The sequence below is a fragment of the Hemibagrus wyckioides genome, linkage group LG13 (genome assembly GCF_019097595.1).
Source record: "Hemibagrus wyckioides isolate EC202008001 linkage group LG13, SWU_Hwy_1.0, whole genome shotgun sequence".
Lineage (NCBI taxonomy): Eukaryota > Metazoa > Chordata > Actinopteri > Siluriformes > Bagridae > Hemibagrus > Hemibagrus wyckioides.
This window is the reverse complement of record NC_080722.1, coordinates 4284890-4303508: the sequence shown is the minus strand read 5'-3', so window position 1 is coordinate 4303508 and position 18619 is coordinate 4284890. Positions and strand designations below refer to the sequence as shown.

At 38.9% G+C, this 18619-nt stretch overlaps 1 protein-coding gene across 1 annotated transcript in view; it reads left to right on the top strand.

Moving 5' to 3' along the window:
- The window catches only part of pkd1b (polycystic kidney disease 1b), a 44550-nt gene extending 26497 nt beyond the window's left edge, over positions 1 to 18053 (top strand). The window contains exons 26-42 of the mRNA XM_058405617.1: positions 3029 to 3152; positions 3333 to 3479; positions 4762 to 4826; positions 4911 to 5107; positions 6480 to 6594; positions 6676 to 6842; positions 9376 to 9578; positions 9684 to 9881; positions 10430 to 10584; positions 11148 to 11260; positions 11354 to 11471; positions 11868 to 11990; positions 14336 to 14510; positions 15101 to 15388; positions 16195 to 16329; positions 16430 to 16744; positions 16844 to 18053. Of these exons, the coding sequence (XP_058261600.1) occupies positions 3029 to 3152; positions 3333 to 3479; positions 4762 to 4826; positions 4911 to 5107; positions 6480 to 6594; positions 6676 to 6842; positions 9376 to 9578; positions 9684 to 9881; positions 10430 to 10584; positions 11148 to 11260; positions 11354 to 11471; positions 11868 to 11990; positions 14336 to 14510; positions 15101 to 15388; positions 16195 to 16329; positions 16430 to 16744; positions 16844 to 17596 (3391 nt within the window). The 3' untranslated portion in view covers positions 17597 to 18053. The remainder of the gene's footprint in view (positions 1 to 3028; positions 3153 to 3332; positions 3480 to 4761; positions 4827 to 4910; positions 5108 to 6479; positions 6595 to 6675; positions 6843 to 9375; positions 9579 to 9683; positions 9882 to 10429; positions 10585 to 11147; positions 11261 to 11353; positions 11472 to 11867; positions 11991 to 14335; positions 14511 to 15100; positions 15389 to 16194; positions 16330 to 16429; positions 16745 to 16843) is intronic.
- The last annotated feature ends 566 nt before the right edge of the window (positions 18054 to 18619 follow it).

Sequence of the window (18619 nt, the reverse complement as noted above, 5' to 3'; positions counted from 1 at the left end):
TTCAGGTTAAAGATTGGCTGCTGTGTTGAATTGAGTCTGTTAGAATTAGAGGACTCGAACATGCATTTCAGCAGAACTGTGATTGTTTAATGATATACTTTATCAACACGATTACAAGGATAAATAGTTTATATCGTGTTCAGAGGAAGCGATACTAAACTCTATCTTTCAAGACGTAAACTAACGTCACTAACACGGTGCACTTAAGGGTTTGAGGTCTGAGGGGGTAGGTTCAAGTGGTTAAGGCTCTGGGGTGTTGATGGGAAGATTAGGGTTTAAGCCCCAGCACAGCTAAGCTGCCACCGTTGGGCCCTTGTGCAAGGCCCTGCATCCCCTTATGCTCCAGGGGCACAGTATCATGGTTGACCTGTGCTATGACCCCAAACTCCAAGGGTGGGATTTACAAATAAAGAATTTAACCGTGCAGTAATGTATATGTGACAAGTAATGGCTCCTTAACTTCCACTTAATTTAAAGGTAGCGCAAATACATCCGAGAAACAATAATATATGTTTAACTCCAAAAGTATTGGCACCTTTATATTTTTTCAGCTAAAATATACTGATTTTAAAACAATCTACACTTCAACAATTAACATTTAATAAAGCCTCCATTTTAGTAAAACAGCACTAAGCCACTTCCTGCAAAACGTTCTAAACAGCAATACATGTAGAGGATCTCAGACCATCTTCTATGCTCCATTACACAGTATATTCAATATTGATTTCGTGTCCTGCATCCATTTCTGTATAGATTTGCATTGGTATAGATTTGACATTATCTTATTGAAAAACCCATAGATGGTTATTGCAGAAGCTTTCTTGCAGATGTTTCTTGTTGCCAAGTGGCTGAGAAGGTTACTAATGCAGGGGGAATTTAGTTTGTTCAAATAATGAACAAATCCAAATCTACAATAAATACACATACACTGGAAAATTCAAAACTAGAGAACTAGAACAAGATGAAAAAGCAGATAGAGAGAACAAAATACAAACATATAGTTTGGTATTGTCATGAATAAACCCGGCACAAGACCTCACATTGTGTGTAGGTGTATCCAGGATATTCACCTATTCAGTATGCTACCATTAAAAAGTGTGGGGTCACTTAGAAAATTTCCTTGTTTTCCAATTGTGCACCAGGGCTTTCCACTCCTTTTTCTGCTCTGGTTAGGACGAGTTCTATGAAGGTAATGTAGTTCACAGCATGGTAAAGATTAGTTTTTACCATGAAAAGAAAGAGTTCTTTCTTTCCGGTCATTTTAAGCATGTAAACAAACCCTCAACTCCTGACACTCCAGATACTAAACTAACCTAAAGAGGACAGTTGGTAGCTTAGTGGTTATGGTGTTGGAGTACTGCTCAGAAGGTGGTGAGTTCAAATCCCAGGTCCTACAAGCTACCACTGCTGGGTCCCTGAGCAAGGCCCTTAACTATCAATTGCTCAGTTGTATATAATGAAATAAAAGTGTAAGTTGCTCTGGATAAGGGATGCCAAATGTAAAGAAGGCCATTTCTATTGTTCTCTTAATCAGTACTACAGTTTTCAGCTGTGCTAGCACAACTCCTAATAATCAATAATTAATTAGCCTTATAAAATGATTAACTTTTATTAGCAAATATAACATGAGACTGAAACAGAGGACTGATGGTTGCTGATGAAGATAACAGGCCTCTGTGCAACCTGTGAGGTAGATCATTCTTTAAAAATCATCTGATTCATTTTTGAAATGGATTAAAGTGGGATTTTCTTTGGAACGCAGTGACATCTCCAAGTTATCCCAAACTTTTGGTTTTAATATTTTTATTGAATTTTCCAATATACATATACATAGCATTTAACAAATCCCCAGCCCTTAGCAACAAAACCCTAGAGTAGTGTTCATGCTGTCCATTAATTCTGGTAAGAATTACAGGTAAATAATAATAAATAATAATAATTAAAATAATAATAAAATAAAGAAAGAAAGAAAGAAAATAAAAGAAATACATTTTAGGTAATTATTATTAAAAAAAAGTAGCCAACATAATGAAAGGGCGCCATATCTTAAAAAAATTTTTTTTCCAATCCTCTTAATGAGTACCTAATCTTTTTACCTAATCCCCCCACCTCCCCAAGATCTTCAGTGTAAAATTGTTTCATTTTGTTCTCATCACGATCGCAGAGTGTTCAAGACTTTCAAATGAGCCAAAACGTGCTTTCTGAGTGTCACATTTTTGCATAATTTGTATGAAATCCAGGATTCAATACATGCCTTAGAACTTCATTCACTCCTTAATTACAAGCCATTAGAAACATTTTCAAAGAGGAAACAGTCTGTTCTACAGTTATACAAAAAGCCTGCTGTGATTATTAACTATAGCGATATGATAAATCAACATTTGGATATGTGCACACTGTCTCTATGGAAACTAAACGGTATTCAACTATACCTTTGAGGATGTAAACACAGTACACTGAGGTTGTGTACTCAAGAGTGCAGTTCATAAGAAGACAGAGAGAACAGAGTGTACCTTTAATATAGAATCTATTTAAAGCTACACCGATGGAATGAATCTGAAGGACCAAACAGTATACAGTGCCCTTTAACTCCAGAATTATTGGCACCTTCAAGAAACTACAGCTGGTTTTATTTAAGCAGAATATTTTTTGAACGTTTTCTCAGTGATATTTTTTTTCCAGCAGAACAGTATTTTATTTATTTATTTTTTTATAATAATTTTTATTTTATTTTCAAAATGATCCCACAATTAATATTTGGTAAATGTGATATTCTGGATGATTTTTAAACTCTTTGTTTGTGTTTGCATCCTCTTCATTTTTGCAAAATGAAACACTGAAAACTTATGATTTATGGAATTTCTGATAAGTAAACAGTCTGAAGCCCTACCATAGAATCATTAAAGGAGATTATGAAGAACCCTAAGATAAATTGAATGCTGTCATGAAAACTTTGAATGTTTGTTAAAAGATTCAGTTCCTTGGGAACTAGGAGAAAGTAATTTCCTCAAATTCCCTCTAATTGTAGAGGTCCAGTTGCTGAGCAGATGCCGATGACCCCAGAGACCGTACTGGTTGGAATGACCATTGCTGTTCTGATGTTTCCCCTCCAATCCTTCCTCACCTTCCTGTTCAGAAAAACCAAGAGCAAGGCATGAACATTCCTCTCTGTATCATGTTTTGTGTTTCCTCTTATCAAAAATGGATAAGAAATGTTCTCTAGACACCTAATGTTAAAACAACATTGGTTCTTTTTCACTTCTGTAATCAGATTACTTTATCGTCATGTGTACAGTACATGGAGGTTTATTATAATGTTGCAATTGTTCCAGGTTGCCATGGAGATCTCTCTTCCTCCTTCGCCCATGTCTGATATTGTCGAGATGGACGTGTACCTCCGCCACCCAGATATGTCCTGCGCTTCCTTTTTGTCCATGCCCACAGGCCACGAGTCTTCCACCCATGAAGGCTCTTCCTTTGTGAGACTTGATTTGATTTTAGATGATTGAACATGTGGGAAGTAAAACAAGTATGCAAACAGGGAGATTTTTACTTACTCTTACACTACAGCAGCTTCACAGTGATTAAGGAACATGTAGTAACTATTCAAGTAAGAGCTGGTGCGCTAGAGGAAGCTGAGCCAGAGTTTAGTTCACATAGGACGTGTCTACAACAGGAACCATTTTAAGATACTTATTGTATAAACTTTATATGCTTTTCCAGCTATTCATTCATTCATTCATTCATTCATTCATTCATTCATTCATTCATTTATTTATTTATTTATTTATTTATTTATTTATTTACTCGTTCATCTCTTTATTTATTTGTTTGCTTATTTTTATTTATTTAATTATTTATTCATTTATTTATTCTTTCTTTCATTCATTCATTTATTTGATTGCTTGCTTGTTTTATTTATTTATTTAATTATTTATTCATTTATTTATTCTTTCTTTCATTCATTCATTTATTTGATTGCTTGCTTGTTATTTATTTATTTATTTATTTATTTATTTATTCATTTATGCAGTAGGTGTAATGCAGCCTGAAGCTGAATATTTTCCAATAACAACCATTCCTCTTATACTACAGCAAGTTCCCAATGCTTATAATAATAATAATAATAATAATAATAATAATAATAATAATAATAATAATAATAATAATAATAATAATAATAATAATAATAATTTATTAACTAATTTATTAATTAATTTATTTATTTTTATTAATGTATGATATGTTGTATTTTTATTCATTTACAACTACATTTAATATGGATCCTTAGAGAAACAAGTCCATTCCTGGCCTCACTTGCATTCTTCCAAATTTAAACACATACATCTTTCCCTCACCAGCCTCTGTTTATTTTTATCTACTCTTTTGATATTAATAAGGTATAAAATGCAGCTTGTCATATCAGCAAAAAACACAAGTCTCCTTTCACAAAATGTTCTCATAGCAATGATTAGGTTTTCCTTCAATAAATGACACAATTTTTAAAAATCCATTTATTATTAGGATTTAATTGTGACTCATCCACCATACTGTGTAAGCCCCTATAACTCAATCAACTGTTACTATAGCAACAGCAACAGAGCGTATTAGTGACCCTAAACTGGTGATTTGCTCTGCTCTGTCATATCTACTGTTATGTAATAAAATAATCAACAACTTTTAGACCAATCACAATCAAGAATAAGCAAATAATCAGAATCAAGAATAAACTAATGACCAAAATGTTTTCATTTGATTTAGGAGTCCTCAGAGAGCCCGAAACTGGAGTCTGAATTGTGGAACACTTCACAGTTTGGGAGTGAAAGGTATAAGAAATACTACAAGCTACTGCTCTTGCTCTCATGACTGTCATGTAACAGGTTTCAACTAATGAAACATTTAATGTGTAGTCCTCGCTCTAGTGGAGTCGACCAGTGGACATTGAGCGACAGTATTTTAGGTCTTGCTGAGATGATGGGACCTACACGGCTCTTGAAGAGAAAAAGAGCGCTTCTCAAGTTAAGGCTGAATTCTCCAGCATCAGAAATGTCAACCTCTGAACACAGCAGTTCTCCAGATCTGAAGAACCAGCAGACATCATGCTGTGGTGTGTTGTGTTATACTTTTATTATATTTCCACATGCCAATCATTCCAAATTTTCTCTCATTCCCACGGCCCAGGTTCGATTCCCGGGCAGGACACTAAAAAGTTATCTCTCAGTTCTGGTCCCAAGCCTGGATTAAATTGGAGGGTTGCTTCAGGAGCGTCCAGCATAAATCCGGTGCCAAACTAAAACCTGTGGCCCAAATGATCCACTGTGGTGACCCCGGACAGGGAGCAGCTGAAAGAACAATATCATAAACGGCTGTTCCATCACCAGCCTCTAATTTATTCTCTCTAATATTGCAAAAAAAATTACAACTTGTGTCATAAATATTTCACAAAGTGCAAACACCTCTGTTCTAAAGACAGATGTGCTGCCTTGTTAAATAACAGCTCATCTTCCATTTTCACATCAGTGAGGGAAAAAATTCAGGTCTGTCGTCTTGCACTGAGCAGGTTCTGTTATCTTTCACAGCTTTATTATCTTTCTTGTTCTTTTTAAATTCGTCATCTAGTCGACTAACCATTCGTTCACTAATCTCCACTAATCTTCCGTTTCACTGATCTTCACCTACTGTTTCAGCGTGACCATATTTCCTCCTCACTATGGCATGCACTTCCATGATGTTCGGCATTTGGCCACCTGACTGTATCTACTGAGCCGTTTTAGTTAAGTGTTGTTCAGCTAGGTCCTGATTTTCACCTGATATAAGGTTTTCACACAGTTTCTGATTGGGTGTCTGTTACTAAGCAACCAGCTATGAGTATATTCTAGTAGTGTATCATTTCACACTGTACACATCTAATACCATAATGTGGAAATAACAGTGTAAAAGCAGAGTTTCATAACCCTGGGAAAACCTGGGAAACCTTCCTCTACCTGGGTATAAGCTCATTGTGAAAAGCCTTTTACAGCTAGATGCTTTGCAACAGACAACCAATTAGTTAAACCGATCCACATGTTGTATTTATCCAATCAAGGCTGTTGATATACAAATATGTAAATTAGAAGGATAAGCAAGGGTTTAGGAATGTACAGTATGAAACATCAGATTATGAAGAGCCAGGATTCCTTGTTAACACGGGGAAAGTATAAGCAGTGAGAACTGTCAGGCACTAGCAATAACCCAGGATTCTGTTTAGCCAGAGTTTATAATTACCCAGGGGAATTTTTTAGATATGTAAAATGTGAAAAGCTGTATTTTTTGTGCTCAGTTGAACATGTATGTGGTGTATAATTTAACATACAAACCTTCTGACCAATCAGAATCAGGCATTCAGGAGCACTGTTATAGATAAATATCTTTATCTGACATAATTTATATTCTGAAATTTTGCTATAAAAATTGCAATATTTCTTGGAATGTTGTTGCAGGAGACGAGTTACGGCCTGTTTCTGCAGATCACTTCTCATCCAGCGATGCTTCCTCAAGGCCAAGTACGTCTGATAGCGGCCGATATTCACCCAGCGAAACTGTTCTATCTGACACGTGAGTACTCCATCTCATCACAATCTTCATGTTAACACTATTTTACGAAACAAAAAGTTGATGCACTTGTGTCTACTCTAGACTGGAGAGCTCCTCTAGCGAATGGATGGATGCGAGTGTGGAGAAATCTGATTGCGACGCTGGTCTTTATAAGTCTCACTGCTCCATGTCGGTGTGTAGCGTGGCCAGTACCTTTCTCCCCAGTCTTCCCCCAGACTCCTTCAGCACCACCTCCACTACACACATAGGTGAGGCAACAAAAATTGTTCTCTCAAGGAACATTTCCACTACAGGAACCTACTTCTCAATCTAGAAATGTTTTCAGGAACCAAGGCTGTTATGACAGGAAACTTTTTAGTTTCTAAGGCAGGTTTCACAGCAGGAACCATTTCAGAAATTTTGGTTGCTTCTCCACCAAAGGGTTCAGGTTGGCAAAGCCATTCTATAGTTTATAATACAGGAAGTCAAGTACTTTAGATGCATCTCCACCAAAGGAACTAGGACCATTACTTTTTAAGTTTAGAAGAGACATATCCACTTCAGGAGCTTTTTGAAAGGAATGTTTTAAATTGTTATTGTTTCAGTACTTTTTGCAGAACTTGCTGTTCTCTAACAAGGTGCTTAACGGCAAAATCACAACTGGTGGTTGATCCATGAATCGACCGATACATTTTCTGGTTCAATTAGAATTGGTATTTAAACAGTCCTCTTCATCATGCTGTTCACATTTTGACATCATGAGACCAAGACCACACCTAACAATTGATCAACAGTACCTCACCATTGCGAGGCTTCAAACAGGATGTTCTCAGAGGGAAGTGGCCACTGAGCTTAGAGTGTCATCACACAGAGATACAGAGAGACTGGAAGAGACACAGAAAGGCATAGAAGTGGATGTCCTTTGGCCACATCCCACGTTAATGACTGCTTCATTGTGGACAGTGCCCTGAGGAACCCGATGATGAATGCCACTCAACTCCAGGCACATTTAAGGGAGGTGAGAGGCACCCAAGTGTCACGTCAGACCATTCAAAACCATTTACATCAGCGTGGTCTGCGTGCTAGACGACCTGCAAGGGTACCTGACCACACCACTAGGCACAGGCGTCGGGCCAGGGAGCATTTACATTGGACGAGGGACCAGTGGGTCTCAGTGCTGTTCTCTGATGAAAGTCGATTCACGTTGAGCAGAAATGATGGCCGCCAACAATGTTGGAGACGTCAAGGAGAGCGCTATGCATCAGCCACTGTTGTGGTGGTGTTACAGTCTGGGCAGGTGTGTCTACTCAATACAGAACTGCCCTACATCTTGTGAATGGTACAGTGACAAGCCAATACTACCTGAATAACATCATTAATCCAGTCATTGTGCCCCTGCATGAACAACACAGACCTAATTTCATCTTCATGGACGACAGTACTCCAGCTCATCGAGGTTGCATCATTAGGGAATGGCTGCTGGAGGCTGGGGTACCTCAAATAGAGTGGCCTGCACTTTCTCCAGACCTGAATCCCATAGAAAACCTATGGGATCAGCTGAGTCGCCGTGTAGAGGCTCGTAACCCTGCATTCCAGAACCTCAATGACCTGAGGGCTGCCCTTCAAGAAGATTGAAATGCCATGCCTCAGCAGACAATAAGTCGACTCGTGAACAGCATGAGACGTCATTGTCAAGCTGTAATTGATGGTCAAGGGCACATGACAAATTATTGAGACATTGACATTTTTTGTTGTTGGCTTTTGTTTCAATAAATTGTTTGAGATGAGGAAATCACCATTGCCTGCTTCTACTTAAATGCCCTACTTTCATGATATAATATCACTGTAGTGTGAACTTTTTACATTTTCCATAAATTTCACCCAAAAGCCAAATATCCTTAACTTTTTGTGAGTAGTGTATGTCCACCAAAGGAACAAGGACCATTACGTTTTAAATTCAGAAGGCACATATCCACTTCAGGAACTTTTTTAAGTAACTATTCAAGCTATTCAACAAGAGCTGTTGTTACAAACACTAATGCAAGAGTTTCTAAGGCAAGTTTCACAGCAGGAACCTGACAAGATCTTGTACAAGATCTCAGGGACATATGTTCCAGCCAACATTTAAATCCAATTGGTATGTACAGTATCTATAATAGGAACCTTGAGCCACATATTAGAGTAACTATGAAGAATAATTAGGGCTTAGCTCCAGGAACCATTTGAATTTTATTAAGGCACCAGCAGGAACCATCAGGAACCATTTCAGAATCTCAAGAACTTGTTTTAAGGAACCCTTTCACAGACATGGAGAAATCAGGACCATTGCACCAGTAACACTTTTTTGTTTGTCATTTGATTTTAAACAGCAAGAATTTTAAGGAGCTCAAGAACTTTTTTTAAGCAGAGAAGCACAGTTATTGTTCCTGGAACAGGAAGTTCTTAAGGGATTTCCACTGCAAGCCTTAACCTGAAAGGAAGCAGAATCTTTATTCTAGGAAATGTTTGGTTCATAACGGACAGAGAAAAATTCAGGAGCTCAGGAACTTTATCAGGAACCATTTTATCATGATTCCACCAAAAAAAAATGTATAGTTCTAGACCAGGAACTACAGAGTTGGACATTCCTTGGTCAAGTGCATTCATCTCTGGATGACCTGTATGTAGCTAATAAAATCACTTGATTCTGGGTTCCTACAGAGCTTCCATCAATGGAAACATGCCTTATGTGCATTTATATATATAATTAATACAAACAGCTGTAAGAATGTGTAAGAAAAATCTGACGTGATCAATCCCCAGGTGTGTCTCGCAGTAGGCCGGGTCTGATGTTGCCATCTTGGGTGTTGGCTCTGGCTTATCTTCTTGTGGCTGTGCTCTTGGGAACATGTCTTACTTCAGTGGGCTTATACGGGAGCACCTTCTCCAACTCGGTGCTTCTGATGTGGCTCACTTCAGTCCTGTCAGCCTTCTTCACATCAGCCCTGCTACTGGAACCTCTCATGGTTAGTGTGGAAATGCTAGCAATTATGATTCTACATATAAGATTTCTGAATCCTGTAAAAGTTTATCAAATGCATCAGCCATATTTTTGTTCAACATTTCTATAGATTTGTGTTCGGGCCATGTATCTTGCCTCTGTGGTGAAACCAGTAGACCCTGAGGTGGAGGATCGTCTGGCCCAGGAGTCCGTAGTGATGAGGGTATGGAAGGATCAAGGGGTTAAAGTGCGTCCTCTCTGTGGCTATGGCCTGCTGCATGCTAAAGAAGAGGCACGAAAAGTACGAATTCTCCGAAACCTTATGAAGGTAAGGATTTCTTTAGTTCTGTTTAGTTTTGACATGCAGCCTTAAGCATTTTCTGGTCTGTCCCTTTGGGGAAAAGGCTCTTTGCTCCTTGCTTATGTTGCCGGGTTCATCCCCTGATCTAAGGAACGTCACAGAAAGCATAACCAAGCTCCAAGTGTTCTGAGATCCCAGTGTGATTGCTTTTTACTTCTGGACCTGCCTGATCCATCTTGATCTCTACCCCTGGTTGGAGGCTCGTTGCTTGGTGGATAGAGCTGATTGGACAATCCATGACCCAGGGGACTTCTGGGGATAGAACCACTTGGAGACTATGTTTCTATACTTCTATAAAGCTGCTTTGAGAAAATGTCCATTGTTAAAAGCACTATACAAATAAATTGAATTAATTGAATTGAATAATCTTGTGTTCACATAATACATTTAAGCATAATGTAATAACACAGATATCCTAGAAAATTATACTGGTTTGAAGAGTATGCTCTGTAAAACCAGTCCTCAAAATTCCTGACAGTTTTTTGGTATCTTGTTTTCTCTATCACCTTACCCAGAACTGCCTGATCTACATGCTGTTCCTGTTGGTGGTTCTCATGATGAACTATCAGGATAAGATCCAGGAGGTGAACGGCAGATTGCTTCACCCTGCAGTTAAACGTACAATCATCTCAACCTCGGCAGGACGACCTAACCTTACAGCCCTATCAGGGTGAACCACCAAAGCACTACCCTCTGTCAATTCCACACACCTTTTCCACGGCTTCGCTTAGCGCACTGATTAGCTGTCGGTCCGAGTCCAGCCATCTGCATAAACATTTCTATTCAGCAAGTTAAATTCACACAGAGCTCAGGAATCAATGGTGCTTTCAAGTGAAAGACGTTTTTGCTGTTAACCTGTAAAGTTGCGAGAACACTGTTGCTAGGCAACTAGAGAATTATGGATGCTGATCATAAATTGCCAACACTTGTGTGTCCTCTCTTTTATGTACCATAAATCATTTTATTTTGTACTGGCACTTCTTGTAAACATCCAGTACATTACTTAATCCACACAAACTCAAATGGACTATCTAGCTAATGATAAATATTTTTAGCTTCATACTAAACATACTAAACTAAGTTCACATTAAGTTCCCAGTAAATGGAACTGGAGGTTGTTCTTGACTTACTTGTTTAGTTGCATGAATGAAAAAATAGAGAGATAAAATAAAATGGTGAACTGTTTTATGAACTAGATGTTTAATGGAATTAATTACCTTCACATATATATAGGTGGACGGAAGTGTGGAAGTGGATGGACCAAAGCTTAACGGCGCATCTCCACAGAAATCCCTCCCTCTCTCTGATTGGCTTAGCAAGGCTACAGAGAGTGAAGTCAACCAACTGTGAGGATCACATAACAGTTTCACAGATTCACAAAAGTGATGACTGTGAAAACATACTATAACTAGTATAACTGAATATTTTTCTTTTCCAAGTTTGTGGAGGGAATACCAAAGATACAATGAACCATGGGCAGACATTCATGATGGTCAGTGCTGAAAATTCAGGACATCTTAGACATCAAAGAAACAGAACTACCTCCTTCCTCACCTGGTGAGACATCTTCATTAGCCTTGATCTTGCAAAATCTTCATAGTTAGCATTCATAATGGCTTTGTTCTCAGCAGATATGAGTCATTGGATGAATGAATGAATGAATGAATGAATGAATGAATGAGTGAATAGATGGGGATGGATGGATGGATGGATGGATGGATGGATGGAAGGATGGATGGATGGATGGATGGGCAGATTTGGGTGGTTGGATAAATGAATGGGTGGATATGAAAGGATGGATGGATGGATGGATGGACAGATGGATGGATAGATGGATGGATTGATCCCTGTCACTTCCTTGTTATACAAGTATAAACATTTACATACCTAACCACACAAGATGAGTATTAAAGCTAGTATATGTTGCTAACCAGTGATTTGTCTCCTGCGAAGGCCATGGCCCAGATCACAGTCATGTGTCTCCAGTGAGACAGATAAGATGTTGCTTGGAAACAGCAGTTTCTTCACCAGTCACATCCTGGCAGACCTGAAACAAACACATTGGATCACAGCAGAGTGAGTTTCTCACCCGAGGACATTGTTAAAGCTCTTAATTGAATTCTCACAACAGTGTTTTTTTTAAACTTCATCTGCTACATCTGGGGACAGAAATTTAGGAGATTCCCTGTACTGAGAAAGAAATAGAAAACATGTTAACTTAAATTTCAGTTATAAATTTAATCTAAGCACAGTGGGTGGTTATAATGCTTCTTCTTACTATTATTATTAGTAATAAGTTAGTAATATTAGTTATTAGTAATAAGTAATATTTTTAATAACAATTTTATATATATATTATCATTTTAATGAATGAATTCATTAAATAGGTTATTATTTAATAACTATCATTTTAATGAATGAATTCATTAAATAGGTTATTATTATTATTATTATTATTATTATTATTATTATTATTATTATTATTATTATTATTATTATTGTTGTTGTTAATATAAAGATATTAGAAAGATTAGGAAATTTCAGTTACAATTTTAATCTAAGCACAGTGGGCAGTTATAACTCTTCTTCTTACTATTATTATCATTATATTTTACATTTTTAATAACACAATTATATATATACACTATATTGCCAAAAGTATTCGCTCACCCATCCAAATAATCAGAATCAGGTGTTCCAATCACTTCCATGGCCACAGGTGTATAAAATCAAGCACCTAGGCATGCAGACTGTTTTTACAAACATTTGTGAAAGAATGGGTCGCTCTCAGGAGCTCAGTGAATTCCAGAGTGGAACTGTGATAGGATGCCACCTGTGCAACAAATCCAGTCGTGAAATTTCCTCGCTCCTAAATATTCCACAGTCAACTGTCAGCTGTATTATAAGAACATGGAAGTGTTTGGGAACGACAGCAACTCAGCCACGAAGTGGTAGGCCACGTAAACTGACGGAGCGGGGTCAGCGGATGCTGAGGCGCATAGTGCGAAGAGGTCGCCAACTTTCTGCGGGGTCAAGCGCTACAGACCTTCAAACTTCATGTGGCCTTCAGATTAGCTCAAGAACAGTCCGCAGAGAGCTTCATGGAATGGGTTTCCATGGCCGAGCAGCTGCATCCAAGCCATACATCACCAAGTGCAATGCAAAGCGTCGGATGCAGTGGTGTAAAGCACGCCGCCACTGGACTCTAGAGCAGTGGAGACGCGTTCTCTGGAGTGACGAATCGTGCTTCTCCATCTGGCAATCTGATGGACGAGTCTGGGTTTGGCGGTTGCCAGGAGAACGGTACTTGTCTGACTGCATTGTGCCAAGTGTAAAGTTTGGTGGAGGGGGGATTATGGTGTGGGGTTGTTTTTCAGGAGCTGGGCTTGGCCCCTTAGTTCCACTGAAAGGAACTCTGAATGCTTCAGCATACCAAGACATTTTGGAAAATTCCATGCCCCCAACTTTGTGGGAACAGTTTGGAGCTGGCCCCTTCCTCTTCCAACATGACTGTGCACCAGTGACCAAAGCAAGGTCCATAAAGACATGGATGACAGTCTGGTGTGGATGAACTTGACTGGCCTGACCTCAGTCCTGACCTCAACCCGATAGAACACTTTTGGGATGAATTAGAGCGGAGACTGAGAGCCAGGCCTTCTCGTCCAACATCAGCGTGTGACCTCACAAATGCGCTTCTGGAAGAATGGTCAAAAATTCCCATAAACACTCCTAAACCTTGTGGACAGCCTTCCCAGAAGAGTTGAAGCTGTTATAGCCGCAAAGGGTGGACCGACGTCATATTGAACCCTATGGATTAGGAATGGGATGTCACTTAAGTTCATATGTGAGTCAAGGCAGGTGAGCGAATACTTTTGGCAATATAGTGTGTATATATATATATACATATATATATATATATATATATATACATATATATATATATATATATATATATATATATATATATATATATATATATATATATATATATATATATAATGATATATATCATTTTTATTAATGAATTAATTAAATAGGTTATTTTTATTATTGTTGTTGTTATTATAAAGATATTAGGATGCTCTTTAGACTTTTCTGTGGAATAAGACCTCTATTACAAGAGCTAACACTGCTGGTAAAAAATGTAAATAAATAAATAAATAAATAAATAAATAAATAAAGATTTAATCAGCACATTCTCATCCAGTAATCAATTTAATTAAATTCTGATACATTTATTTGTATATAAGTTTAAAGTAAAGTTATTATTTTATCCCTAATCAGAATTAAGAATTCAGCTGGAGTATTCCTATATTTGTGCCATCATCTTTATAAAACTTTCTCAGTTCTCCTGCCTACTCTAGCTGTACTTTTAATTTCTGTACTCAGTGTTCGGCTTTTGCTCTATTGCTATATTCCAGGACCCAAGCCTTGTTAGTGGAGTTTACTCAGTACCACAGAGAGACGGGGATATTCCTGCCTGTCTCCATACTGCTTGAGAAAACCCAGACACAGCGGATTCTCTCCACCGTCTCCATCCAGTCATTCCATATCCCAGGATCTTTCTCTGGACCCGACTTAAACGTCGCCATAACGGTAAAAGGAACCATGCCGATACAGTGGAATTTTTGCCTTAAGAATTTTACGTCTGGGAGCCGTTCAAAACTTGTTTGTGTCAGTGGAAAGCCAAGCAAAAGCAGTCAGCGAAAGCTGTTTGGAAAGAGTCAACCCATGATACTAACGTTGCCTTCGGCATTCGTTCAAAAGCTAGGTGATTTTTCGGTTGTTTTTTTGTTGACAGATTGGTGGCGTGGGTGCTCTGTATTATTTTTAGCCCAAGCTTGGTGGCACGACTTCCTGTGAGGAGCCTTGACATGGAATGCTTGGCTTGAGTCAGTTCTTTGTAAGCAGCCGTACAGTTTACCTACGCTTCCTTTTGGTCATATTGGTCATATTTTTGGGAGGTGAAACAGATAATCTGCATTTACATTATTTGTTATGGGAGAATTCGTTTCACAATACAAATTTTCTCCTTAAGAACTCACCTCCAGATCAAATTATATTCGTATGCCGAGGTTCCACTGTATATTTCACTGACATTGGGATGAAATATTTTGCTAAACCTGGTAATAAAATGTTTGTAAGTATGTCTTACATATCTGTTAAGAGCTCTATTCTTTTGCTAGGCTCTACTGCTGATCTTCTCCGTGTCTTTCCTGAGTGCTGAGCTTTGGAGGATGCTCAGAGAGCGAGCTCAGTATCTAACCCAGGGCTGGCGTCTCTTTCAGCTCTTGGTGGCTTTACTGTCTTTCTCAGCAGCTTCACTGCGCTTTTGTTTCTTGTCCATGGCCACTGCATGTCTGTCTGGTCACGTCTCCCAGCCTGACACCTTCACTGGATTTCACAACATTGCTGCTTTAGCCAAGAGTTCCTCACAGCTCTCGGCTGTGTTACTGATGCTGCTGGTTCTACAGGTAAAATTGACAGCAGGGGCAGGAACATGTTGGCTGTGGTAGGCAGTGCAAATGGATAAGTGGTTGTTGATATTACAAAAATATCTTACTTACTTATTTTTCCAAGCAACAGATATCCCTGTGAATAATATAAATTGCTTAAATAACACAATATATAGTCTAAAATTAGCTAGTGATGTTATCTAGCTTGCTAGTCTACTTGGCTGCTGGTTCAAATAGTTAAGGGGCATTCACAATACACCTTAAGCATGCAAAATTTCTTAAGAGACCGCTATGAGTATGGGCGGCAACCTGATATGACATTGCACACCAAGGCAAGGAGCCAACCCAATAAAATGGAAAGGTTGTATCAGGAAGGGCCAAAAAGGACAACATCAATATATTATCTATTGTTAGCTTCAAGCTAGCTACTAATTTAGTGATCATGCTAATATGTGTCTAATCAAAGTCACTGCAAACTAAAAATCTCGCATGGCCAAACCTTCAGAGGTGTATCTCAGGCTTTCACCTAATCTGATTGATTTCAATTTTGGTCATTCGATACCACTAAATCTGAATTTATTAGCCTCTGATAGTAATATTAAGTCAAAAGTCACAAAAGTTTCATCACACTCTCCTAAAGATTGCTTCCAAAAGAGACAAAAAACCCAGAAAAGCTGGACAGGTGTTTGAATAATTTTAAGAAACTCGAACAGAATCAGAGCAGGTTAGTCTATCCTGTTTTTGTCACCTGGTGCTTGGACCCCTATTTGTGCCTCTGATAACCAGTCCTTAAACAGGTACACACATGTGCTTTTTTGTTGCAGATGGCAGCTTCTCTGCAGTTTGTAAGAAGATGGGTGGTGTTTGGCAGGGTTCTCCATCAGGCCTGCTCTGAGATCTGTGGAGTAGTCCTCCTGTTTGTGCTTCTGCTGCTTCTCTTCTCCCACACAGGCAGCTTGGTACTTTATCTTTGATTCCTTACATTCAATATAATGCTTCTAAAATATAACACATAAAAACATCAAGTCTGATTTTGCCATGATGTGACATTCTTTTCAGCTTTTCTCAGCTTCAGTGGAAGGCTTCAGGACTGTAAGGCAAGCTAGTCAGTCCCTATTGTGCTTACTGAGAAATCGAATAGTTTTACAGCAGCTGTCTGAGGAGCATCCAGTGCTTGGGCCCCTGTTCTGCCTCACTGTATTTGGGCTGGGGTTCTGGCTCCTTGGGCGTCTATGTGGAGCCATATTGCTCCACAGGTACAAGACTATCCGTGAAGAAATGTACCGTCCATCCATGGAACCACAGGACTATGAGATGGTAGAGTTTCTCATCAAGAGGCTTAAGTTATGGATGGGACTCAGCAAGGCCAAGGAGGTATAAACATCTTTAGTCATCATACATGTCAAGAAACTGATTTCAGCAATGTATTCTGTGCTTGACTATACTCTATGTTTGTATTCACATCATTCCCAGTTCAGGCACCGAGTAAAGTTTGAGGGTATGGAGTCACCACCATCTAGATCATCCCAGTGCTCCCAGTTCTCCAGCATCTCCTCACCCATGAGTCCTATTGGACCTCGTCTGGTATCCTCTGCCTCCTCTCAGGTCTCAGAGTCTTCAGTGGTCTCTGAGAGCCATGAGGTCCAGCAGTACCTCGATCGCTTGCTGCCCTCAGTGGAAAGTCTCCTTGCTGGTTTTGATCGTGTCAATCAACTGACCAATGACGTCTTGAACATCGAGGAGCAGCTTCAGAAAGTCCAAAGAAGAATTGTCCAAAACAGAAGGAAGAAAATCGACCCAGAACCAGAGATGCCCCCAACCCCAAAATTGACAAGACCTAGCCAAACTTCCATTCGTATGGGACTGAAGCCTCTTCGGCCTTCCCATGACGGTATCCCTGAAGTCCCCACTCGTCGCCGTGCTACCCACTCCGAGTCATCTCTCCTGGGGCCTTCTGCTCATGTCTCGGCTTATCTACCATTAGCAGGAAAGCAGAAATCTCAGACAGCAGACCCAGAGATTAGGGGTTTCCCTAGACGAAGAGCCTGGCACTCAGGATCCTGTCACTCTGCAGATACCATTCAAAGGTCTGCTAAGTCTCAAAGCCCTGGAGCCATTCCTGTAAGACCTCGCAGTGAAGAAAGGGATTGGACTGAAGCAAATGAAGGCATGCCAATTAAAAAGAGAGCCTGGCACTCTGATCCCTCTGAGGTAGAAAAGGACTAAGTCAGTTTATGCCTCAGACACAAAATTTGGCAGAGTTCTTTAAATGAATGATGTATGTGCTGGCTTGGAATGTGAAAGGGAAGTCAAGTAAGGAGCAGGAAAGTGGAGACACCTGTGTGGGGAAAAGAGTACCTGTCAGTCATTTCTGTGTGTTTAACTTGTACTGGTTCAAATCATTTCTCAGCACTTTGTGACACAAATTTATGCAATGCATACATACAGCTTAAATGACTGTTAAAGAAAGTAGTACTTTTATATATTTTGAATTAATTAGATACCCTTAGGAAGCAGGGGATTGAATCATCAGATATATAAATAACATATTACTCTATTTATCCAAGAACATACTCAGGACAAATTGAGTGGGACAAGAACTGAATATGATTAAGGTATTTCATCCTCAATGTTGTTTTTGCATAGCTTTTTTTCCCCAGTCATGCTTTTCTTTACTGGCTGTTCTCACCAAAAAAGAGTGATTCTTGAATAAAAAGTTGAATAAATCACTGGGTGATGGCAAGTGTGAGCATCTGGATTTCTCATCCATGTCTGTATGATTATACAGTAGCTTCATTTATTTAGCTTGATAAATAAAACCAGATCATTTACCCTCAACTGTAATTTGTACAGAAAACCTGCCAACAGTGCAAAAATATCCTGCTGAGTAATTACGATGGTGCGAACATCCTGCAAGTGTAGCTGTGAAAACAACGTCCTTGACTGGAAGGTGATATTTGAGTGACAGTAATGTAAACTCAGAGTGGGAATGAGGTCGTAATTGAGGAAGAGCTGTCTCAGAAACATCTTAAGGGGAATGGGAATTAGGTGTCATGAAGAGACTATTTAGAAGCAAAGCTGACAAAATATTTCTGTACGTACGGCACGTCGGGATATTTAAAAATGAACAGAGAAGACAGAGAAAGTTCTGTATATTTTTAATGTAGCCTCATTAATGTTATGTTTAGGTACAGTGCTTTGGTAATAGTTAGCTGTTAAAGTGCACAGGGTTTAGAGTTAGTGAGCTGT